This window comes from Tetrapisispora phaffii, chromosome 1 (genome assembly GCF_000236905.1).
Source record: "Tetrapisispora phaffii CBS 4417 chromosome 1, complete genome".
NCBI lineage: Eukaryota > Fungi > Ascomycota > Saccharomycetes > Saccharomycetales > Saccharomycetaceae > Tetrapisispora > Tetrapisispora phaffii.
The window spans coordinates 741164-765528 of record NC_016520.1 but is presented as its reverse complement, the minus strand read 5'-3'; the positions used below and the strand labels follow the sequence as shown (position 1 = coordinate 765528).

Genomic DNA, 24365 nt, shown 5'->3' with positions numbered 1-24365 from the left:
TAGATTGGATTTAATGCATACATAGACAGACATATCTTCTTCGAACTTTAAGATATGTTTCGTCAACATTTTAGTAATCGTGTGGTTTCTAAACACTTAACATTAGTATCGGACTTGTCTAACTTCCAAGCATAATAAATTTAATTAAAAACTTATTACCTTATTTTTCTTTTTATAAGTTATAATACCGTCATTTCGGCGCTAAGTATTCAATCGTTCTATCAAGTTCCGCCCGTCTTTTCGATAGTTTTAAGGTCCGTGTCAAAATACTATCTGTTATTATTATTATTATTGTTGTTAAGTCCTTCTTTAAATTTATAAGTGAACGTTAACTATTCGGATTAAGAGCCTTGCATGGTTTAAAGTCCGACACGACCATCCTTTGTTTCTTGAGAATGTAAAATTGATTACTATAATGTAGATTTCTATAATTATTATTTGTTCTCTTTAAAGAGAATGAATATTACTTCTATAATAAATTGATATATGTGTGTATGTACTATGTAAATGTTTTAATGCGAGAGTAAGAGTGGCTAAAGTTTTCGTATATTTATGGTCAACAAAAAAGAACCAAAAAAAAAAAAAAGAAAAGCGTTAACGCACTTTAATGACTATATGTACTCAGTGTCTAATTTCATACCGAGTCGCCGTCTGGACCAGCTTCATCATCGACGTGATTCGAACTCCTAGAGACAATGGTATCAATATTTTTCTCACTGTCTATATGCAGTTGTTCTCCATCTATGTGGATTTCTAACTCAATTTCTTCATCATTTCCGAAAGATGTGGCAGAATTTTGTAGGTCATCTAAACTGTTGTTGTCGTGTATATCAATTAGTCTTGGCTTGGCTCTGATTGCAGTGGTTAATTTTTCTGTGGAAGTATTTGGGTTGATTTTCTCCCTTGAAATGCTGTTATTTCCGATCTTGTCTTCATCGTTACCCATATTTATAACACTTAAAGGATCTCCATCTTCGTTATCAAAAATTGAAGATCCTAGAGTAATATGAGATTTGACGGTATCCCTACTATGTGGCATGTTTTGGAAAGAATGCATTCCCCTTCTTTGAGGATCTGAGTTTGTGACACCTGGGATATATGCAATTGGTAAAATATTTGATGCTTTGGTATTAATTGTAGATGAACTGCTTCTATTTCCAGATTGTAATAATCGTGAGTGGTTTAGATCAGTAACGATAGACACAATTTCACTTCTATTGTTATCATGGGTATTATTTGAATGGTTTAATTTACTTCTCTTGGCATTTTTAGGGAATTCCATTAGTTCGGGAACGGTATCTCCCATTTCGATTAACTCATCTTTAAAATAACCATCCTCGATATCGTCGTCCATATCATCAAAATCATCGTTGTCAAGGTCAGCATCGTACATATCTTGGAGATCTTCGTCGTAATCAGCGTCTAAAAGAGCTCCAAAAGATTTGTGAATATCTGAGTTGAATTTCGTTTCTCTTCTAAGTTTCCAGAATTTCGTATAAAAAAAGTACATGACAATCCCGATTATGATTAAAACACCACCAACAACGGATCCAACAATAGCACCTGTAATACGTCCACTATTTTGATCAGATGACGACGTGGAGCTTGAAGTTGAATTGGATGATTCAGAGTTCGTACTCAATTCACAATATGTGGTTGGACACTCATAACAGGTTAATGCAGTCAACACACAGTAATATCCTTCAGCACAATTGGGACACGTCACGTCACTTGAACATACTACACATCCATCGGATGAAGTAGCTTGAGCAGATGCTTCTGAATAGGAAACACGAAGTGAAACAACGCTAGAAGAAGACATATTAAATGAGATATGATGAACTAATCTTAACCTAATAAATATTCTTTTTCTTAATTCCTTTCTTCCACTCGCTATAACGATATCGATTACTTCCTAGAACTTCAGATTATTTCTCTAATATATTAATATATAAAAACTATGAAAATCCTTCAAAGTGTTATATAATGATAAAGTTTGAGTAAGAATCGGTTACTAACTTTTTTAACCTGTCAAAAATGATTTTATAAATATTGATCTGTACGTGCCGGTACAATGCCTTAAACTAGATGTTTGGATTGTCAAATTTGTTAGCTAACTCAAATTGCATATTGTTTAAAGTTTACTTTTAAACGTTATTTTCCTATCTTACTAATCCTATCAGTAGTGATAATCTATAGCAGTTCCTACTTAATACAGTCTGGTCCTGTGAATTTTCTTCACGGTTTTTTGATAGCAGAATTAATTTGTCACGTTAAAGAGATCAGAATCATCATATTTTGGCGTTACAAAATATAACAAATGTTTCAAAAAATTTGCTACATGATGTGAAAACAAAAATAAGAATAAACTCCGATACGGGGAGTCGAACCCCGGTCTCTACGGTGAAAGCGTAATGTGATAGCCGTTACACTATATCGGAAAAGTTACAAAGATAAATTCAATGTGATGTTGTTGATACTGATTAATATATAATACAACTACAGTTATGATATTCTCTTCCAAAACCTTATTAGTATAATTGTTGTTGTGGAGAAACGGCTTATGTTGGTTGGAACCAACGTCTAAGTTAGTGTCATTAGTCACTTCAGTTGCTCTAGTATAGTCCATCTTCTTTATAGTTAAATAATCGATTGGTCTTTTATTAGTGTAATTAAACTATTCCTGTGGAGAAACAAGCTTATGTTGGTTAGTGCCAACGTCTAAGTTAGTGTCATTAGTCACTTCAGTTGCTTTCGAGTAGTCCATCTTCTTAATAGTTAAATAATCGATTCGTCTTTTATTAGTATATTTAAACAACTCTATATAGAGTTAGAAGCCCTCCTTATATATGAGTTGAACTGACAGTTGAATGAACACGTACACATGTTCATTCATCCTCCTAAGATCTTTAGTGCTGTATTGTACATCTGTGTTTATCGCGTAGCCATTTACATTGTAGTGAGAAATTTTCACCTACCACTTGGAAGATTGTTCTAGACCTTCTTTCCATTAGTAAGTGATCAATTGATTTAGAATTCAAAGTGTCATAAACACTTAGTTCTGTCACATACACTACAATTATTCTGACAAGTGTAAAGAGCCATCTAAGATATAGTGACTATATAAATATTATTGACGTTAATTGAGGCGTTATATAAGTTGCTAGTGCTCATTTCTGATGTATGAATTGTAGTTAGTAATCTGATCGGTTTATTATATTACGCAAAATATATATGGATATAAACTGTGTAATCTAAGAATTAAGTATTGTCAAAATTTAATCCTTTAAGAGGCCAACTTACTGAATTATGTGATTCACTGGCACGGCGATGCTATTGACAATGGTCTTAACCTTCAATGAACAAGTTGCAATATTTATTAGTATATATCACTGATGGCATATATTATAACAATGATAAATATATATCTTATAAAATTTGAGGCGATCTAAATAGTGACATTAGTGTATGAAAGGTCGTTATCAAAACTGGTATAACGTTACTATTCTAATAGTACTCGAATCGAAATCAATTACACATCCAAATAATCCTTATTTCTTCCGTCTCTTATTCATATTCCAGTGACAAAGCTTCGTACTATTGCCTGTCTTTATACATTCAGTGTCTGCTAACTTATAGTTACTTTTTGAATTTTTCCATCTCTCAAAGCTTGAATTTGCATTTTGTAACTTACTTTTTAATTGATTTTTAGCAGATTCTAGTAATGACAATTTTGAATCAGATATTAAACTGTCTCTCTCAGTAGTAGTTCTTTTTGGTTGACCCTTAAAAAATAACGGAGTGTTTATACTAGAAGTCCCAATACTACTTCTATCATCAAAACCTAACACATTGTTAGCCGAACTAATTTGGACTAATGGTGTAAGGACTTTATAGTTGGAGACTGATGGTAAAGATGTTTGTATATCTTGGTCACTGTTAATACTTTCTGCGCCTGATTGTATACTCAACCTGTCTTTAATATTACTTGAATTTATTGTATTATTCGGAAGTGATTTAGTGAAAATCTCCGTTTGTTCATTTTCGGTATTTTCAATCTTTAGATTAGTATTGTCAGATTTTGAGTCAGTTAATAAAGCATTCTTATCTAATGTAGGTGATTTATCCATTATGTGATTATCGCTAGTTTCATTAGCTTTTAGATCAAAATTGGTTATTTTTTGAGCGTCACAATCTGTTGTATAAGTCATTTTATTTACTTTTAATATTAATAAAATCTTTTTTTTACCCTTTTTCATCCAACATTTAAATTTGTACTTAATTTGACTATTCTTAAACTCAGACTCAGTTTTTGTGTTGTTTTTCATGTCCGTCTTAAGATCGGTTTGTGTTCCAGGTGCTATATTATTGAAAGGATTACTTGGTTTCGAAAACGCCTGACCCTCGCCTATTGTGTTAATCTGTTGCGTCCTGCTATCAATAGTAAGTTGTAATCTTTCCAATTCTTGAGAAACTAATATGTGTCTATTCTCTAGAATTGTACTTATTCTATTTGTTTCTTCGAACAATTTTGTTAATTCCATTTCATATTCGGCATATGGAATAACGTCTCTTTTCTGTCTACATAAATAATCGACCTGAATATCTGCGGCATCGTTCAATCTAGATAGTTGGTCATCAATGTATCGATTGTTATTTATAGTCATTATGATTATAGTTACAATGACTTTTAAATTTTTGACTTTCTTGTTTCTTCTTTATGCAGCTTATTTGTTCTTAGATGAGGGCACAAAAGTTGATAATAGTAAGTTGATCCATGATTAAAATAGGTTGTTTAAGTTTTTGAACAAAAACAAAATATGTTTCCAATAGCCAGCTATATATGTATATATATTTGGAGATAAATATATAATTTATTAAAACTAAAAGAAGGGGTCAGAACAATATGCTAATGGCGATGCTGTTTTATTGAATACTCCTTATAATACTCCTTTTTCATATTAGCTATTAAAAGGAACTATAAATGCAAATAATAGCAATATTAATAAAATTCCAATCCTTATTTATTTTATAAATCTTACAAGAAAGCAAAACGTTAATATGTGTGTGGGGAAGGGGCTAAATGCTGACTTTTGTGACACCGGCACTGACACCTACAATGCGATGTCGTTATTTTAAAAGAAAAATTAAACCTTTAAAAGCAAGACTGTCCAGCATTCAAAACTAAAAACAACAACACCCAAACATATTTTGCCATTTTTTTTAAGCAAGGAAACAAAAAAAAGATTAAGATTCTTGAAAATATGAGAAATATTGATTTTCCACCATTGAAAACTTTTTAATTAATCATGTGAAAAGGTAACGATTACTCGTACGAATACATATTGTTCTATGGTAGTTCTTACCAACAAAAAAAACCAACATACAATATTATCAAGAATATTGAAATTTGCCCTCCCACTCTTTGATTTATCAGCATTTCAAAAACAAACACATGTCATACATATTCTGCTTTGACCACTTTAGTGATGTGCAATTAGCCCACATTCTAATCCACACAACTCGCCGATTTTACTGAGAGCATGTGATTCTGTAATCTGTACGGTATGCTATACTCTACTTTACACAATGTAATGCCTTTGTAACGTGGCCACAAATATGTTTGATTGAACATCACGAAATGCTGGGTTTGTTATATTAAATGGTGTTGCCCGTATGAGTTATCAAGATGAGAAATGGACTGTAATAAAACAGGTGCAACACAACTACTGAAATCGGTACAGATAACGCTGTCAAAACTAAAAACTATGAAGAAGCATGTCCACAGAAAACAGCTGGTTAATTCAGTCATTTTCTTTTCTTTTTAGGAAGCAGTTCCGTCCGGCGTTCCATACATCGCATGCTGGTCATCATTTGATATCATCAATAGAAGAGAACTGCCGTGCAAGAAGGTCGTAAACCTGAAAATAGCTGTCCAACGCAGAGAAACATCCTGAGCATTTGCCAACGTTTATCTTCTTATTCTGTTTCTTTTTCTGCTATTTTATTACCCCCCCAAACTCGACACTTCTCCGAACTGTTCTGTTAACAGTGAATCTGACCCAAATCAAACTGCACCAGTCTGAACTCTTGTTCCCACCAGCCCTTGGCCCTCTTCTTCGACCAGAACTTTTTCTTTTCGTAACACTGCTGCTGCTGCCCTTCTTTCTTATAACGGCTTGCCCTGCAACACCAATGACCGTTTATACACGTTTCCCGTACAAAACAGAAGGCTCTAGTTGACATGAAATCCTCTCAATAAATTGCCTAATTCAGAAAATGCCGTACTTTGAGTGTAGCGGGTAGAGACAATACTCACAATCTCCCCTAGAGAAGAGTAACGGAAAACAATGTATCTTCTTTTTCTTTCTCTTTTTCTTTTTCTTGGTGGTTGGTCTGTTGGTCTGTTGGCGTTATGTGGATTATATCTATGCACTACTATCTCCTATTCGTCTCATCATTGAACCAACCATGAACTGAAAAACAAAAATTAAACAAAAAGAAGAAGAAGAAAGATACCATAATAAAAAATATAAAAAAAATTTTTTGGTTAATGCAGTGGGTAAAAAATAAAAAATTTTCACTTAATCTCATCGATGAGTTGAATAAATTAACTTATAAATACAACTTCATTTTATCTTATTTATCAGATTAACATTTCATATTTCTTGTGTCATATAAGTCGTTCTCACTATTATTTTATACTCTCTTCCTCTCTTTCTATTCTTGTTAAAAGATAAAAAAAACCACAATAAATTAACACAATTAACAATGGGTAAAGAGAAGTCTCACATTAACGTTGTCGTCATTGGTCATGTCGATTCAGGTAAATCTACTACCACCGGTCACTTAATCTTCAAGTGTGGTGGTATTGACAAGAGAACCATCGAAAAGTTTGAAAAGGAAGCTGCCGAATTAGGTAAGGGTTCTTTCAAGTACGCTTGGGTTTTAGACAAGTTAAAGGCCGAAAGAGAAAGAGGTATCACTATCGATATCGCTTTATGGAAGTTCGAAACTCCAAAGTACCAAGTTACCGTTATTGATGCTCCAGGTCACAGAGATTTCATCAAGAACATGATTACCGGTACTTCCCAAGCTGATTGTGCTATTTTAATCATTGCTGGTGGTGTCGGTGAATTCGAAGCCGGTATTTCCAAGGATGGTCAAACCAGAGAACACGCTTTATTAGCTTACACTCTAGGTGTTAAACAATTAATTGTTGCTGTCAACAAGATGGACTCCGTCAACTGGGATGAATCCAGATTCACTGAAATTATCAAGGAAACCTCCAACTTCATCAAGAAGGTCGGTTACAACCCAAAGACTGTTCCATTCGTTCCAATCTCTGGTTGGAATGGTGACAACATGATTGAAGCTACCACTAATGCTCCTTGGTACAAGGGTTGGGAAAAGGAAACCAAGGCCGGTGTTGTCAAGGGTAAGACTTTATTAGACGCCATTGACGCCATTGAACAACCATCCAGACCAACTGACAAGCCATTAAGATTACCATTACAAGATGTTTACAAGATTGGTGGTATTGGTACTGTGCCAGTCGGTAGAGTCGAAACCGGTGTTATCAAGCCAGGTATGGTTGTCACTTTCGCCCCAGCCGGTGTTACTACCGAAGTTAAATCCGTCGAAATGCATCACGAACAATTAGAACAAGGTGTTCCAGGTGACAACGTCGGTTTCAACGTCAAGAATGTTTCCGTTAAGGAAATTAGAAGAGGTAACGTCTGTGGTGACTCCAAGAACGATCCACCAAAGGCCTCTGAATCTTTCAACGCCACTGTTATCGTCTTAAACCACCCAGGTCAAATCTCTGCTGGTTACTCTCCAGTCTTAGATTGTCACACTGCTCACATCGCTTGTAAATTCGATGAATTATTAGAAAAGAACGACAGAAGATCCGGTAAGAAGATCGAAGATGCTCCAAAATTCTTGAAATCTGGTGACGCCGCTTTAGTTAAGTTCGTCCCATCTAAGCCAATGTGTGTTGAAGCTTTCACTGACTACCCACCATTAGGTAGATTCGCTGTCAGAGATATGAGACAAACTGTCGCTGTCGGTGTTATCAAGTCCGTTGTCAAGACTGACAAGGCTGGTAAGGTCACCAAGGCTGCTCAAAAGGCTACTAAATAAGTTTAATTTGCTCTATTTAAATGTTTATATAGTTCATATTTGGCTTATCTCAGTATAATAAAAAATAATCGTGTTTTAAAAAGTTATGTTTTATTTGATCAAATGTATTGTAACTAAATGTATGTAAGATGTATGCGTTGTGTAGCATTAAGAGGGAAGACAGTAAAAGGGACCAAGATGTATTGTTTTCTTTGGCTTTATCTTTTCACGTTTAAATATATGGATATTAGCGTTTATTATTTACATGCAATTTATAAATAGGATGTATAGATATTCAGTAAGAATAAATGGATATGTGCTGGTGATGATAATTGACGAAATATGTTGGTTTTCCAGTTTATTTTCCAAATACAACCGTTCTGAAAGCTGTAAAAATGTTCTCTTTCCTTTTACCTTCTAATTCATCTAATAATCTTTGGTAGTAATATGGATTACCGGCAGGTTTGTATATCTTGTCACCAGCATCATAATAGTTCTTAAGTTTATTGGCCATTAAATTATTTAAGGCTTTAATCTGTTCATTAATTGAAACCTCGGTAAACTCTTCTTGTGGTGAAGAGGATTGCATTTCTTTCAAAAGTTTAGAGCTTAAACCTAATGGTTTTGAAGTTCTGTTAATAATATCTTTAATATCTGAAATAGACGGTTTTTGAGCCTCGGCTCCAGTGCTCATTTTTGCCCCTGAGATCTTTTGGAATCTCTCAATCTGTACATCTTTGAATGAGATTACATGTTTAATACGTTCCTCTGGAAATTTCTCAAGAACTTTAACCATGCTTTTGGCTGCATCTTTTACCGCTTGTTTTGACATTATATAACAACTTTTTCCGGGATAGTGGTACACTATTTTGGTGACTGACAATTATATAATATATGTGTACAACTCTGTTCACTCGCGTAGGTATAGTTTTATGTGTAAAAGTTGATGATTTAAAATATACGATGTTCAATATTTTCAGGTTTCTGAAATATTATATTTTTTATATTTTTCAAGATTTCAATGGTGCAACGGGCACAAAAAACAATCAGCGGAAAAAGGGTATCACGTTTCTAGAAATGATAATAACTACGTATTGAGCTCGTTATTTTATATGGAAGTGAGTGTCATCATAAACTCGAACACTATTGAATACCTGATTCTAGAAATTCAGATATCACTTGGTTAACGAGATCTTGCTTGATATACATTTATTGCAAGTATATATCTATATATATATCTTCACCTTTAGTGACTTTTGCGGCGACCATACAGCCAACAAACAACGCAGCAAAGTCGAAGTCAGAAAACGACAGTCATATCCCAGAGGAAAAGAAATTATAACAGGACGCCAGTGACATTTCGTAGAGGCTGTCGAGATATATACGGAAAGAACAAAAAAATATCTCTGCGGATGTTTACTGTTTCTGCAGCTTTATCATACACATAATGGTACACGTTGTTTAAAAAGTATTGTACGATGGTTAATTATACCCGTTATAATAACTGCATAGACACATGGTCTAAGCAATCCTGCACAATATGGCGGAATCCACGTTAGTTCTGACACTTGTCTGCAGGAATCTGTCCAAACCAATTAGCTGGCATTTTCTATTTTTCCACAGACCGGGCAGTAGAATAAATATGTGTCAAAAGCTACTAATGTTTCCTACCGGGTTTCACCAGTACAAAAACAGGCTGTACCAGCAATTCACTCCCCCGATTGTATCCAATCCGTCATGGTCAATTAAGAAAAATGAGTATAATGCTGTAGCACAGTTCTTAGCTAAAGATGCCTTTATTGCTAATTCCCGTTATATTGCTTAACTCTTTGTTTGAAAGAAATGCTTTAAATATAACATATATATACAGCACATATATATATGCATTGGAAGTTATTTAATAATTGAATTGAAGCTATTCAATGAAATTTTTATAGCCATACTCCTATTCCTATATAATTGCGTCTAAACTCATACACACTCATTACATCGTAATGTCGGAACAAAACAAACTAATTAACTTTGATTCAGTATTTTTATTGAGATCAATTGCATCATTTTTCATTATTTCTGGTGTTTTATTGATGTTCTTTGAAACTGGTTACAATGCTTCAATGTATGAATTATAATAACTGATATATCAACATTTACATAAGTATACATACGCTTGCATTGTTCCATTGATGTTGCCTAGTTTGCTTTTTATTTTTATCGACCCCAATGCACGGTATAATTCAAATAAAATATAAAATTGTATAAATATTCAACATAATTGTAATAACTAATAAAATTAATTTTCAATTTGTACCTTTTCTTTTGTTATTGTTATGTGGGAAAAAATATATTACTGCTTAAAGTTTACGTTTCTTTAAATATTTATCTACTTCGTATATATATATGACGTTAGCGTTGTTCTAAATTAAAGATTCTTCGGTTTGGGTTGGACGAACATCTGGGTCTTGGGCTTCCTCTTTTTCTTCTTCTTCATCTCTTGATCTATCATAAAATTCATCTAAAATCTTTGGTGAAATTCTGTTTAGCATTTCCTTTGGATATATTCTCAATAAACTCCATGCTTGATCCAAACTTTCAAAAATGGTTCTATTTTCATATGAACCTTGGGAAACAAAAGTCTTTTCGAATTTTTCCAAAAACTCTAATGATAACTTATCTTCCATCGATAATGCCTCTTCACCGACAACTGCCTTCATAGCAGCGGCATCTCTACCAATAGCATATTTAGCATATAATTGATTGGAAACATCACCATGATCCTTTCTAGTCATACCTTCACCAATGGCACTCTTCATTAATCTACTTAGTGATGGCAAAACATTGATTGGTGGATAAATACCCTTATTGTATAATTGTCTGTCAACAAAAATTTGACCTTCAGTAATATACCCGGTCAAATCTGGAATTGGATGTGTGATATCATCATTTGGCATGGTTAGAATTGGGATTTGCGTAATAGAGCCGTTACGACCTTCAACTCTACCAGCTCTTTCATAAATGGTGGATAAATCAGTGTACATGTAACCTGGGTAACCTCTTCTACCTGGAACTTCCTCTCTAGCAGCAGAAACTTCTCTTAAAGCATCAGCATATGATGACATATCGGTTAAAATTGTTAATACATGTCTTTCGGTTTGGTAAGCCAAGTATTCGGCAGTTGTTAAGGCTAATCTTGGTGTAATAATTCTTTCAATAGTAGGATCGTTAGCTAAATTCAAGAATAAAGATGTTCTCTCTAACGAACCATTTTCCTCGAAATCTTGCTTGAAAAATCTAGCAGTTTCCAAGTTAACACCCATAGCAGCGAAAACAATTGAGAAATTTTCTTCATGACCATCATGGACATCCTTAGTTGGTCTAACTAAACCGGCTTGTCTACAAATTTGTGCAGCAATTTCATTATGTGGTAAACCCGATGCAGAAAAAATAGGGATTTTTTGACCACGAGCAATAGAATTCATGGTATCAATGGTGGAAACACCAGTGGAGATCATCTCTTCAGGATAGATACGAGCATATGGATTAATTGGAGAACCATTGATATCTAAATAGTCTTCAGCGAAAACTTTTGGACCATTATCAATTGCTTTACCAGAACCGTTAAAAATTCTACCTAAGGCATCTTCAGAAACTGGAATCTTTAAATTCTCACCAGTGAATTCAACAGTAGTCTTCTTAACATCAATACCGGAAGTACCTTCGAAAACTTGAACAATAGCTCTGTCACCTCTAACTTCTAAAACTTGACCTTGTCTAACAGTACCATCTGGTAAAGTTAAATTAACAATTTCATTATATCTTGGAAACTTGACTTTTTCCAAGATAACTAAAGGACCATTGACACCACTAACAGTATTATAATTCAGTCTTGGTTTAACCTTGAAACCTTCAGTGACAGCCCTTTTGTTTAATTCAAATAACTCTTTGTCGGATAAAACCATTGTTGCTTGTGTTTGTAAGAAGAAAATGAGAATTAGTGTATGTTGCTTTTTCTGGCTTTATATTATTATTATCTCACTCTTTAATCAATTGCAAATCAGTGACTCCTTCTTCTTAATGTACTTCACTTAATAAATCTCAACTAGAGTATTCAATTTAATATATTTTATATGTATATGTTTAGATATCTAAAAGCTTCCAAAAATAAAATGAATAGAAAAAAAGAAAATTAAAGGTGGCTTCTAATAAAGGTAAATAATTGCTTTAATTCCGAATCAGATGCAAATTTTAATCTATTCTTCACATTGATAAGTAACTTAATTATAATTATACTCTGAATTACATTACTTATACTTTAAACTTGTTCGGTACTTTAAAAAGTATGTATTTTTCATCAATTTTGGTTGCAACTGTTATATTCATGATCACTTTGTACGTGACAATGTGTGTGATATGGGGGACTCAGTTCAGTCATGTGACATTTTTATTAAAATTGAAATTTGAAGATTTCGAATTTGAAATAAAATCATCAGAGAAGAATGTTTAAAGCATCAGAAACAGCTTTAAATAATTACATTAGACATTAGAAGGAATATCTATATGTTTATATAATTGGGTGATATTGTTACTCTGTGCGCATGTATGTGGATTTCTTGTGTATTCATCCTTTTTAATATGTTAAAGGGTTAGTTTGTAATTGCAATAGAGTGTTGGAAACCTTCATTGTGTTTACTTACTCTAGATTTAATTGGAACATGCAAATTTGGGCTCTCGATTGGTTTTAACATTAGAGAGAATATCCGGTCAAGCAAATAAAAACAATAAACAGCATGACAGATCAGTCCCCGGTTAGAATTGCTGTGTTGGGTGGAGACTCAACTGGTAAAACATCGTTTATTTCTAGGCTAACGGTCAATATGGTGCATGAAGCTCATTATCCAACCAGAAATCAGAATAATTGGCTATTTGATTACATTCCGCATTCCAAATTATCAAAGACTTTATTAGATTCACAGAATCATGAACGGTTATTGATGAGAACTCCGAACTCGCAGACTATTGAACCGATTTTTAAATCTCCACAACTTTCTCCTTATGTTCTATTATCCCCATTAACGTTTCAATCATTTATAAACGATTTCAATAACGTTAAGAATCAAAATAAATCAAAATCAAGTAATAATTCAAGGACAATTGATATCGTTGAACAAGATACTAAATATTATAAATATATTACAGAAAAAAAATCAATTTTAGATAAAAATGCATCTGGTAATAATAATAATGGTCCTTCGATAAACAACAAGGATATAAATGCGAAATATTTTAGTACAGTTAAAAATAAATATAAGTACACAAAAAGGAATTTAAATAATATTGAAAGAGTTAAAGAAGTTGAAGCATCAGTAAAAATTCCAGGAAATTATGTACCTCCTGATTATACTCCAATTTTAATTGATATAATTGACACACCAGGATTCAAACCTGAAATGGTCGTTCCATTTTTGGAAGTTTCATTATTCAGAAATTTAGGTAAAAATATTCTTCATGGTCTTGCTGATGAACCAAGAAGAGCAGTCTCTACAACTTCACTTCTGGTGGCATCTGGTGCTGCAGAATTGAATGGTAAAATTGATGGTTATATTTTTACGTATAGTGCTGTCCCCGAATTATCTCATAATATAGAACCACCTACGTATATGAATAATAGCACAAACTGTAAAGATGCACAGGTGAAGAATTCTTATAGTGATTCACAAAACAAAAATAAAAATAATAGTGATGAATATGATAAATATCAATCATGGTCAACATTTACAAGAAAAACAGATGGCGGTTTTTCATTGTTAGATGTAATTAGGTCATCGATGTTAGATGCATGGGCAGAATTTAGAACTTATCAAAGAGGTTGGGAAAAGGGTAAAGAACAAGATGTCTATTCCTTGGGTTATAGTTTAAAAAATATGTGGAAAACAGAAAAAGAAAGAACGGAAAAATTACAACAATTAAGGGAATTTAAAACTGAACTTCCATCTATTGAAATTGAACCTTCCTCTCCGGATGCTCCACCGCCTGTTATAATTGTATGTACACATCTAAATGATCAATTAGCCAGTCCTGTATTGATAGAATGGGGTCGTACTTTGGCTACAAAATGGAAATGTGGCTTTGTAGCAGTTGACACTATGGATGATTGCAATGTTGATGTGGCACTGAGCATGTTAATAAGAGATATTGTAGAAAAGGATAGATTGATAAATAACAATGTGCAACATAAAGAACATGATTCTGGAACTACACTAATGAGCTTTTTGAGCAGGTAATACTATGATTTTTTTATGAGAAATTAATTTTAATATTAATTATATAGATAGATTGTTTATATATTTATGATAATGAATGGGTACTTTGTAATATTAATTTTTATGAATAGTGATACAACCGTCATTATATCCGACAAATACCCAAAATGATTGCAAAAATGCATTAAGTCTCCTTTGGCTGCCTATATTTCTTGATTGATTGATTAATTTCGTAGATGTTGCATCTCCATTAAGAGATTCAGAGCATTCAAAGTAACCTACTGAAGTTACCTTATATATCTTTTTCTCTTCCCTGGCAGTATTTTGAATATCTCCTACAGCAGATTCGTTTACTAGCATATTGCTCTTAGTTCGTAGAATTTTTTCAGTTAATTTAAATTCGTTATCAAGTATGCAAGTCGTGCCTCTCCAAGTTCCTAATATAAATTTACCTCTACTCTTCTCTATTAGTCCAATCTTCTCGTATTCTGTATCTATATTTTTTAATCCTATAGAAATATCTTTTCTTACAGCAGTGGAGTTATTAGCGCTTATGTGGAAGTCAGCATGATCAAAACTAGTATTACCTTCATTTTTCAAATTAATATCATGAATTCCAATTTTGTTATCCACAGATGAGCTATAAAATGTTAGTCCCTCCGTCTTATTGGTATCTAAAGTCATGTTTAACACAGGATTTGGGTAATGTATTTTTGATATATAAACAATTTCAACAATATTTGCAATTACAGTGTTTTCATCTCTACTTTTTTCACTTAGGATTTCAGATAATGAAGAGGTCTTCACACTTGCTGATGGCCCACTAAGTAATTGAACATTCTCATGAATCCTAAACCCAATGATAAATCCACTTTCATAACCAACAATTACAATGTCATCTTGAAACTGAATGAATTTCATAACAACCCCTAATTTATCAAATTTAAACAATTCAGAGTCATTAATCGAAATGTTTACAATATCGTAAAAATTTAAATTTTTTTTGATACGTTTTAATGAATTTATTTCATCTAATTTAAAGTCATAAATGTCAATGCCTTCTGCATCTTGTGTATTGCAACAAATTAGCCTAAATTTACTTTCCTCTTTATTAAGTTTTTGAATTGCAAAATTGGCAAAATTTAATGTATTAACAGGGGATTCAAAAGCAACATTGAATGAATATTTATATTCATTTTCAAAAGAAATTTTATCATTTTCAGTCAATCTAAATATCCTAAATTTATGATCTTTGGAAAGAACTGCATATAATTTATCATTAGTGATATATTCAACTGAAACTATATGTGGAGATTTTTCAATTATATGAATAAAAACAGGTCTTCTTGTAATTAAATCCCAAAATATAATTTTTCCTTCTATATCTGATGACAACAGTATTGGCGTATTAAAGTTTTCAAAATCACTGATAATTACTAAACTTGTAATTTCACTATTATGTAATCTAAGTGTATAGTCAGGTAGACGGACATTGTTCATTATTCTCTAATATCGTTCACTTTTTAATTCATAATAGTATTGTTTATTCCAAATTGAATAATATGTCTATTGTGGTTATTAATGTTTAGCATAACCTTAACTGTTCTTTTATACATGTTTAGTTATTTTTGATATATTCGAATTAATAATTTAGTAAAGCGCTTTTAATCTCATTGCCTGAGTCCTTGGAATAGCTTGATAACAAGGACAATGACATTTCAAGGAAAACTTAAATATATATTGTTGTTTATTTAAAGATCGTTATTAAATATTAAATTTTAAAAAAAATTATTTTCATAATTCATTATTTATTACCTAAACTACATAAAAGATTATATGTCTTCGTTTTTTTCATTATCATCACTTCCAGAATTTTAATTGTTCATGTATTTCTTTAATGTTGTTTGTATTTTGTTCTAATTAATACAGTACTTTTGAAATTAATTATCCATTCGATCATTTCTTCATCATTCAATGCTTTGAATTCAATTCGTTCATCGGATGTGATCAATGCAAATAAAAATCGATCATTATCAATTTCAATGCAATCTATAACGGAATCTAAATCAAATGATTTCTTTAATTTATTCGTCTTAACTGAATAAATGTTTAAAAACTGGTTAGTTAATTCACATTTCAAATGTTTCCATTTTGTCCTATTAAATCTACTTTTTACATGAACATATAATAATGTTGTAAATATGATATGTGATTTATTATTTGGATCGAAAGTCTCAAAAAAAGATTTATCAGGATCAGATTCAAATTGAGTATTAGTATTTTTCATTATTGGTAAACCTTCATTAGTCCCATCGTTATTTTTACATGTTGTTTTGTTATTTATTGTTACAATATCATTATATTCATCATCATGTTCTTCTTCTTCAATTTCAGGTTCGTTAGAGGTAGTTTGAGCAATAGTCCCATATTCATTAGAAAGTTCTTCATTTTCAGAAACCGTGTTATTTAAAAACTGATCTAGGGCTAAAGCCCATTTATTAACAATAGACGAATCATCCGAATTAACACTCAAAAACTTGAAAGTATAAGTTTTATCTTTTGTGTATAGAAATAAAATATAAGAATGTGAATTGCTAATATTATTATACGAAATCTTATAGTTCAATATATTTTCTCTGGGTATTACAGCTACTGCTTCCTTTTCATCTTCGGTTTTATAATAACTAAATTGGTTTCTTCTTAACACACACCAATATACATGTTCATGATATCTCAACCATTTCAACTTCATATGATCATTATCATTTGAATGTTTCTTATTAAAGTTTGGATTTGCATGGATATGTTTATTCAAAGCAGATTTTTTCTTTAAATAAGAACCAATTAAAATTTCATGAGGATCTAAAAAATCACTTTTAGTAGTTTTGACCTTCTGTACTTTACTAACTGTGTCATTAACAGTTCCAATACTAATCGTCTTATTTAACTTGTTGTTTGCGTTCGACGTGTATAACTTATGTACATGGATCATTTCTCTAAAAATCTTAAAATTTTTGTTCTCCTTTGGATCAAAATAAATAAATATAAAGTAATTCTAAATTCAATGACGCATTTATTTGCTTATTTTTATAAGTGATCTGTTTTTCTAGAAAAAGTTATAGCTTATTTCAAAAGTAAATCAATATTTATAATATAGCGGGAGTAATTTAATATAAGTAAAAAATAAAACTATGTTTCTCAGTAATGTCAAGTCACCAATTTCTTGTCCCCACTTGCAATTGAAAAAGTCTTAATACGCATTCAACATATTATCAATATGTTGTCAATATATTACCAAATGACTGTAATTAGTCAGTTTATTAAATATCAAAGAATAAATAACCTTTTCTAAAATATACATATTCTGAGTATCATATATTCCTTTCCTTTCCTTTCCTTTAAAATTGATATTCAATCTAATCCTACTTACCCGAACTTGTAAGAGCATCCGTTAAAAAAAAAAGAGAAGGAACGAGATAAAAAATTTATATATAAGGAATACTATTTAAATTAGTAATTTAAAATATATAATTAATTTGAAATGCAATAAATAAAGCTTACAGCAATTGCAAAGGAGGTATACGTATCATCATATATTGCCCGATCAGTTCCATTTTGCTAGTATAATTACTATCTGTTTTCTATTTTCGTTTATATTGTGTTTCTATTCGGTTAAAGAAGTCGATTTAACATTATTCAGCAAGTTAAACAGTTCATTTTCATTGAGTGTGTTGATTGTCATTATACTCTCTCTCTCTCATTGGATTAGTAGTAGGTTATATATTGGTCATTGTGCAGATATACAGAAACTTTAGGATTCGTGTTTAGTTGAAAAAATGTCACAAGTATCAGCGGCTATTCCTCAGAAGCAAAGAAGAGGTCCAAATTTAAATATTGTGTTGACATGTCCCGAATGTAAAGTTTATCCTCCAAAGGTTGTTGAAAGATTTAGTGAGGGTGATGTTGTCTGTGCATTGTGTGGGTTGGTGTTATCTGATAAACTGGTTGATACAAGATCTGAATGGAGAACATTTTCCAATGATGATCAAAATGGTGATGATCCAAGTCGTGTGGGTGAAGCCGCTAATCCATTATTGGACGGTAATAACTTATCTACCAGAATTGGTCAAGGTGAGAGTACAGATATGAGATTTACAAAAGAGTTGAATAGAGCACAAGGTAAGAATGTTATGGATAAAAAGGATCATGAAGTTCAGGCAGCTTTTGCAAAAATTACAATGTTATGTGATGCCGCTGAATTACCAAAGATCGTTAAAGATTGTGCTAAAGAAGCTTACAAACTATGTCATGATGAAAAATCTCTTAGAGGTAAGTCTTCTGAAAGTGTGATGGCTGCATCCATCTTAATTGGTTGTAGAAGAGCTTCGGTGGCAAGGACCTTTAAAGAAATTCAATCTATTATTCATGTTAAAACAAAAGAATTTGGTAAAACCTTGGCTATAATGAAGGGTATATTAAGAGAGAAATCAGCAGATGGTTTTATTAAAATTGATACTGATAACATGAGTGGTGCACAGAATTTGACATATATACCAAGATTTTGTTCTCATTTGGGTTTACCAATGCAAGTTACGACTTCTGCAGAATACACAGCAGCCAAATGTAAAGAAATTGAAGAAATCGCAGGTAAATCGCCAATTACTATTGCTGTTGTTTCTATTTATTTAAATATCTTGTTGTTTAAAATACCAATTACTGCAGCAAGGGTAGGTCAAATTCTTCAAGTAACAGAAGGTACTATTAAATCGGGCTATAAAATATTATATGAACACAGAGCGAAGTTAGTCGATCCACAATTAATAGCAAATGGAACAGTAATCTTAGAAGACTTGCCAAAGGCTGAAAAGGACAGAAACATTAAAAAAGAAAAGTAAAAAATATTAGCATAAAATGTGATTTAATCACAATAAATTAACATAGTAAATAAAAGTAAATTGATATCTATTATATATTATAAATTAAAAAAGGGACTATTTTTCGTATCATAATTGGAATGATAATAACAATTAGTCGCATAAAACTAAGATAAAATAAAAAACTATTGGAAAATATGCTCTGTTTTTGGTATTTGCTAATTAATATACAATATAACATATGTACTTGATGAGTTCGCTACTATGCTGTTTATATGAACTATATAATTTGAAATTTTATCATGATATTATATTTAAAATTGAATTTTCTTCTTAGAAGTAGTACCGTATTTATGCACCCATGCCAAACTGTCTTGCCATTTGTTGCATTTGCGGATCTTGCATCATCTTCATCATTTCATTCATATCTGGCATACCACCTGCACCTATACCTGGAAGCCCACCATTTCCACTGCCACTAAACATATTCATCATGTTTTGCATTAAACCAGGGTTTTGCTGTAATTTTTGTTGAGCTTGTTGCATCATTTGAGGAGAGATGTTAGGCATACCTGGCATATTTGGCATACCTGGCATACCTGGCATACCCGGCATACCACCTGCACCCTGTTGAGCAGCTTTTGTTGATTGAGCCATTCTTGCCATCATTTGTTGCTGAATTAAAATCATTTCAACTTCAAAAACAGAAGTACCTGAACCTCTTGCTACTCTTACCATTCGGCTTGGTTCGTCAATAAATAATCTGCCATCAGATCCTAATTCTTCTTTGGTCATTGAGTCTAAAACGTATATCATTTTTTTCATCTTTTTTGAAGTCTCTTCTTCACCAACTTGATTCATTATATTGCTCATACCAGGAATCATTTGAGTAATATTTGATAGTGGGCCCATCTTCATAATGGTCTGCATCTGTTTCTTGAAGTCTAATAGTGTGAACTTACCTTGTTGGATATTCTCCATCGTGGCTTTTGTGTCTTCTGAGTTGGAGACAGTTTGGAATTGTTCCAATAAACCTTCAATGTCACCTATGCCTAATAATTTTGATACAAAAGATTTTGGAGAAAATCTTTCTAAATCGTGTATATGCTCACCAGTACCGATGAAAATTATTGGTGTATTAGTAGCAGCAACTGCAGAAATAGCACCACCGCCTCTAGCGTGGCCATCCATTTTAGTTAAAATTATAGCACCAAAATCTGCAGATTCTTTAAATGCTTTAGACTGTTGTTCGGCAGCTTGACCAATAGAAGCATCTAAAACCATAATGGTTTGGTTTGGCTTAACAACATTGGATATTTCAACCATTTCTTGAAACAAGGCCTCTTCTTGACGATGTCTACCGGAAGTATCGACGATAATGACTTCAAATTTTTCCTTTTTGAACTTTTCAATACCTTCACCAGCAACTTTAACTGGATTTGCTTCAGAATAGGAACCATAAAATGGAATGTGAGCTTTAATTGCATTTTGTTTCAATTGATCAAAAGCACCGGCACGGAAAGTATCGGCACAGACTAAACCAACTTTGAAACCTCTTTTTTGATAGTAAACAGCCAACTTAGTACATGATGTAGTTTTACCGGAACCTTGTAAACCAACAAACATAATAACATTTGTTTTCTTCTTCTTTGGTAGAAATACATTGTCATTATTCTCAAAATCAACTAAATTACATAATTCGTCAAACACACTTTTTTGAATCAACTTCTTTGTCTGCGCATTACTGGTAGACTTGGATCCACCAGTCTTTAAAGCATCCATTAAAGTAGATTTAATGTTACTTCTTAGTTTGGAAACCAATTGAATATTAACATCGGACTCTAACAATGCTGTACAAATCATCTTCAACATATTATCAACAGACGTCACATAATCATCCTGTGTATTAGATAGTGCACTGTTCACCGCACCATTGATACGTTTACCTAAATCAGCTAAAACCATACTGTGTAATATTCAACCTATATCTTTAGAATCAGTTTAAATATATCAAGCCTTTTAAAAAAATCTCAGATAGGCAGACGTAATTTTTTCCTCTCAAAATGGTTTGGATTCTTTAAATTCAAAGATTAGGAGCTTGGAAAGAGATCGTAAGGTACTAGAAACAGATAATAGTTAGTCTTACATGTCTTATAAGTCAATATACAACTTTTATACTATTCCTTTAATTGATTGATGTTGAATTACAACTTCTCATACTCTGAGGTTCAAATTATTAATTTTTCAATTAGTGAGTTGTTAAGGTGTATGGGTGTGCATATAGTAAAAACTAAATCCAATAAGGGCATTTTGTACGATTGAGAAATATAAATACAAAATTTATGTTAAACGTCAACTTGTTTAAAACATTAGATTAAGTCATTCTCTTTAAGAAGGTTATTTATAATAAGTAGTAAAGGTATCAAAGTCAATTGTAAGATCGTATTTAAAGGACAATTCGTGAATTAATTCTCGTTGTTGTTTTCTTTGTTTTCTGTCATATACCAAGATATTAAGAAGAAAAGAACAGATCAAAATTAAATATCTACAGAAATGGCCGATATTTGGGGTGGTTCTGCTCATACTGGTGGGAATATTTCTGCTGGTAACGATGATTCAGATATGCCTGATATAGATTTGAAAATCGCAAATTTAGGATTGAATGTCGGCGAATCGGATACATTTGATGGATTAGAGAATAAAAAAGATCAATCTCTATTTTTTGGTACTGATTCCACATATAGTAAAGATGACATGTCACATAGTATTAATAAAGGAAGTAGCGGTAATGTCATTTCAAATGATGACGATTCGAATTTCGATTATGATAAGCTGATCAAGTACCAGTATTTGGAGTTTGAAGAATACGATATTCCAAAATTGCTGAAATTATTAATTAATTTACCAAACAAGTATCCTCATGTTACAACCTACCCAGCTGGGTTTTTATTTCAATTGATTAGATATGCAGATCATAAGAAAAATTCTCCTTCTCTAGTGAAAACTTTAGTTACGCTATCAATAGCAAAAATATTATCAGCTGTGAACACTGATGAGATAACAAGTGAGGAAACTCAAATTAATACTGATGAGACTGTAGCCGGTAATTCAGAAGACAATTTAAATATTCCTGATGAAAAAAACGCAACTCCAATAAGCACAAGGAAAAATGCAAATTCTACTAAAAGTAAACCCGGTGATATAGTGGGACAGTCTTATTGGTTTGCCACATTGACGTTTTTGAATTATTATTTTTATAAAGATGAGTCTTTTTACAAAAGATACCCAAGTATTTTACAGGAGATGATAGACGCTTTACATTCCATCATGATTCAACTGGTTGCCTCTATAAACGCAAGACTATCGGATTTAATTGACTCTACGATTTTAGAATATACAACAATCCACGATGTCAAACAAAAATTATATAAAAGTGATTGGAATTTTTTTAAGAAGAGAAGACAAGCTAAAGCAGCAAAACAAGAGATTGATAAAAAAAATGAAGAAACTGACTCAATTTATTATGATCATGAAATCTTAAAACATTTATTCCCGCCATCTTTAGAAGAACAAATGAAACCCTCTCCAATCAAATTGGTTCAAATATTTGGTGCTTTGGTTTATGTGTTGGATTTACATAAAGTCCATCCATTGTACCAACAACAATGTATGTCTATGGCAGTTCAATGGTTTTCGACAAACCTTTTCAATAGAATTATAAAAGATAGGAGTAAAAAATCACTTTCTAGGGCACATGCAATCCAAATTAGATTGAACTTGGATACTGTTAATACATGGATTAAAAATAATGATCTTGAAGTTCAAAAACCGGCTATGATAGATGATTTTATGTGGCAACTATTTCCTTACACTCTAGTAAAGGATGTAGCTGATATTAATTTGAATATACCAACATTGAGAAACATTGCAACATATAAACCAATAATAAAGGATGAATTAAAGGGAAAGAATAAAAGTACTTGGGTATATGACACAAATAATTCTTTGTTTTACTATCAATCATTCCATCGTATATCGAAAATTCATCTGGAACCAGTATATCAATTACTACAATGGTTACAGGTTGCCACAACATTAGATACAGAAGAAGCATTGGATGCAACGATGGCTCTTGTTGACAGGTTAACTCCCATACAATTACTAAAATCTATAGAACATTATAGCTACGAAATTGATGAACATAAATTCAAATCAGTACTGAAAAAAAAACTATCAACTTTAACCAAATTACCGAATCATAAAAATGATTTAGAGACTATAGAAAAACTAAACACTTTCTTGGTCTTACCAACTATTGCGGAACTAATTGACTCATATAACAACGTAGAGGATAAAAGGTCATATCAACCATTCATTCCCGATGATGTTGAAGATGCAGCATATGAAATTCATGATGACAATTTTAAAGCCCGTAGAGAAGCAGAAGAATATGCAGAATTACATAATAAAGTAGAAAGTGATGATAATGATGATGAAAGTGAAGATGAAGATAATAATGATAATGATAATAAAGATTATAAGAATGATAGAGAAAGCAACACTAGAGCTAGTGATGAAGATCAAGAATCTAGTGTTGATGACTTTCACTGGGGTGTTACAGAGCCTGACTCGAATAAAATAACTGCACCACCACCTGGAAATAATACATGGAATCACAATAATAATGAATTTGAATCGAACCCATGGTAAACATTCTGTATACAGTCTAATGATATTAAAAGCGTTCTTACACGTACACCCTTATTTATAAAAAATAAATAATATTGAACATTATACCTAATGCATACATAATTAGCAAGTTGTAATTGTTAATCACTGATAACTATTATTTAATATCAGCAATTGAATTACCCACAATGCATACTTATTTATACATATTTATATATGAATAGATATAAATCTATAAAAATGTCAAGTCCATAGAACTGTGCTTTATCTCTCTCTACAAGGATCATATTCTGTAGCGCGTCTAAATTGGACTGGATAGAAGAACAAGTGAAAACATAATTGCAAAAATTTGAACTTGAAGATATAATTTTAAAGATTCATGCATGTGTTTTTAATGTAATACCTATATTTGAATTAATTG

The 24365-nt window shown here is 32.0% G+C and overlaps 11 protein-coding genes and 1 non-coding gene across 12 annotated transcripts; 4 read left to right on the top strand and 8 right to left on the bottom strand.

Moving 5' to 3' along the window:
• Positions 1-634: 634 nt before the first annotated feature.
• Positions 635-1822, bottom strand: OPY2 (Opy2p; the record flags this gene model as incomplete). The annotated part of the gene is made up of 1 exon (XM_003683811.1): positions 635-1822. One exon carries the CDS (start codon positions 1820-1822, stop codon positions 635-637), a length of 1188 nt encoding a protein of 395 aa, XP_003683859.1.
• Positions 1823-2369: 547 nt separating this feature from the next.
• On the bottom strand, positions 2370-2441 carry TPHA0Atrna9E. Its single transcript has one exon. It is a non-coding gene; the product is annotated as a tRNA-Glu (tRNA).
• A 1110-nt stretch (positions 2442-3551) lies between these two features.
• On the bottom strand, positions 3552-4667 carry TPHA0A03475 (uncharacterized protein; the record flags this gene model as incomplete). The annotated part of the gene is made up of 1 exon (XM_003683810.1): positions 3552-4667. One exon carries the CDS (start codon positions 4665-4667, stop codon positions 3552-3554), a length of 1116 nt encoding a protein of 371 aa, XP_003683858.1.
• Positions 4668-6771: 2104 nt separating this feature from the next.
• On the top strand, positions 6772-8145 carry TPHA0A03470 (elongation factor 1-alpha; the record flags this gene model as incomplete). Its single annotated transcript, XM_003683809.1, has 1 exon — positions 6772-8145. One exon carries the CDS (start codon positions 6772-6774, stop codon positions 8143-8145), a length of 1374 nt encoding a protein of 457 aa, XP_003683857.1.
• A 337-nt stretch (positions 8146-8482) lies between these two features.
• On the bottom strand, positions 8483-8956 carry CBP6 (Cbp6p; the record flags this gene model as incomplete). Its single annotated transcript, XM_003683808.1, has 1 exon — positions 8483-8956. The coding sequence occupies one exon, from the start codon at positions 8954-8956 to the stop codon at positions 8483-8485; it is 474 nt and encodes a 157-aa protein (XP_003683856.1).
• Positions 8957-10538: 1582 nt separating this feature from the next.
• Positions 10539-12080, bottom strand: VMA2 (H(+)-transporting V1 sector ATPase subunit B; the record flags this gene model as incomplete). Its single annotated transcript, XM_003683807.1, has 1 exon — positions 10539-12080. The coding sequence occupies one exon, from the start codon at positions 12078-12080 to the stop codon at positions 10539-10541; it is 1542 nt and encodes a 513-aa protein (XP_003683855.1).
• An 828-nt stretch (positions 12081-12908) lies between these two features.
• Positions 12909-14402, top strand: TPHA0A03430 (uncharacterized protein; the record flags this gene model as incomplete). Its single annotated transcript, XM_003683806.1, has 1 exon — positions 12909-14402. One exon carries the CDS (start codon positions 12909-12911, stop codon positions 14400-14402), a length of 1494 nt encoding a protein of 497 aa, XP_003683854.1.
• Positions 14403-14495: 93 nt separating this feature from the next.
• Positions 14496-15881, bottom strand: ASA1 (Asa1p; the record flags this gene model as incomplete). The annotated part of the gene is made up of 1 exon (XM_003683805.1): positions 14496-15881. The coding sequence occupies one exon, from the start codon at positions 15879-15881 to the stop codon at positions 14496-14498; it is 1386 nt and encodes a 461-aa protein (XP_003683853.1).
• A 394-nt stretch (positions 15882-16275) lies between these two features.
• Positions 16276-17373, bottom strand: OPY1 (Opy1p; the record flags this gene model as incomplete). Its single annotated transcript, XM_003683804.1, has 1 exon — positions 16276-17373. The coding sequence occupies one exon, from the start codon at positions 17371-17373 to the stop codon at positions 16276-16278; it is 1098 nt and encodes a 365-aa protein (XP_003683852.1).
• Positions 17374-18217: 844 nt separating this feature from the next.
• On the top strand, positions 18218-19276 carry SUA7 (transcription factor TFIIB; the record flags this gene model as incomplete). The annotated part of the gene is made up of 1 exon (XM_003683803.1): positions 18218-19276. The coding sequence occupies one exon, from the start codon at positions 18218-18220 to the stop codon at positions 19274-19276; it is 1059 nt and encodes a 352-aa protein (XP_003683851.1).
• A 330-nt stretch (positions 19277-19606) lies between these two features.
• On the bottom strand, positions 19607-21220 carry SRP54 (RNA-binding signal recognition particle subunit SRP54; the record flags this gene model as incomplete). Its single annotated transcript, XM_003683802.1, has 1 exon — positions 19607-21220. One exon carries the CDS (start codon positions 21218-21220, stop codon positions 19607-19609), a length of 1614 nt encoding a protein of 537 aa, XP_003683850.1.
• Positions 21221-21808: 588 nt separating this feature from the next.
• On the top strand, positions 21809-23965 carry TPHA0A03380 (uncharacterized protein; the record flags this gene model as incomplete). The annotated part of the gene is made up of 1 exon (XM_003683801.1): positions 21809-23965. The coding sequence occupies one exon, from the start codon at positions 21809-21811 to the stop codon at positions 23963-23965; it is 2157 nt and encodes a 718-aa protein (XP_003683849.1).
• Between the last annotated feature and the right edge of the window lie 400 nt (positions 23966-24365).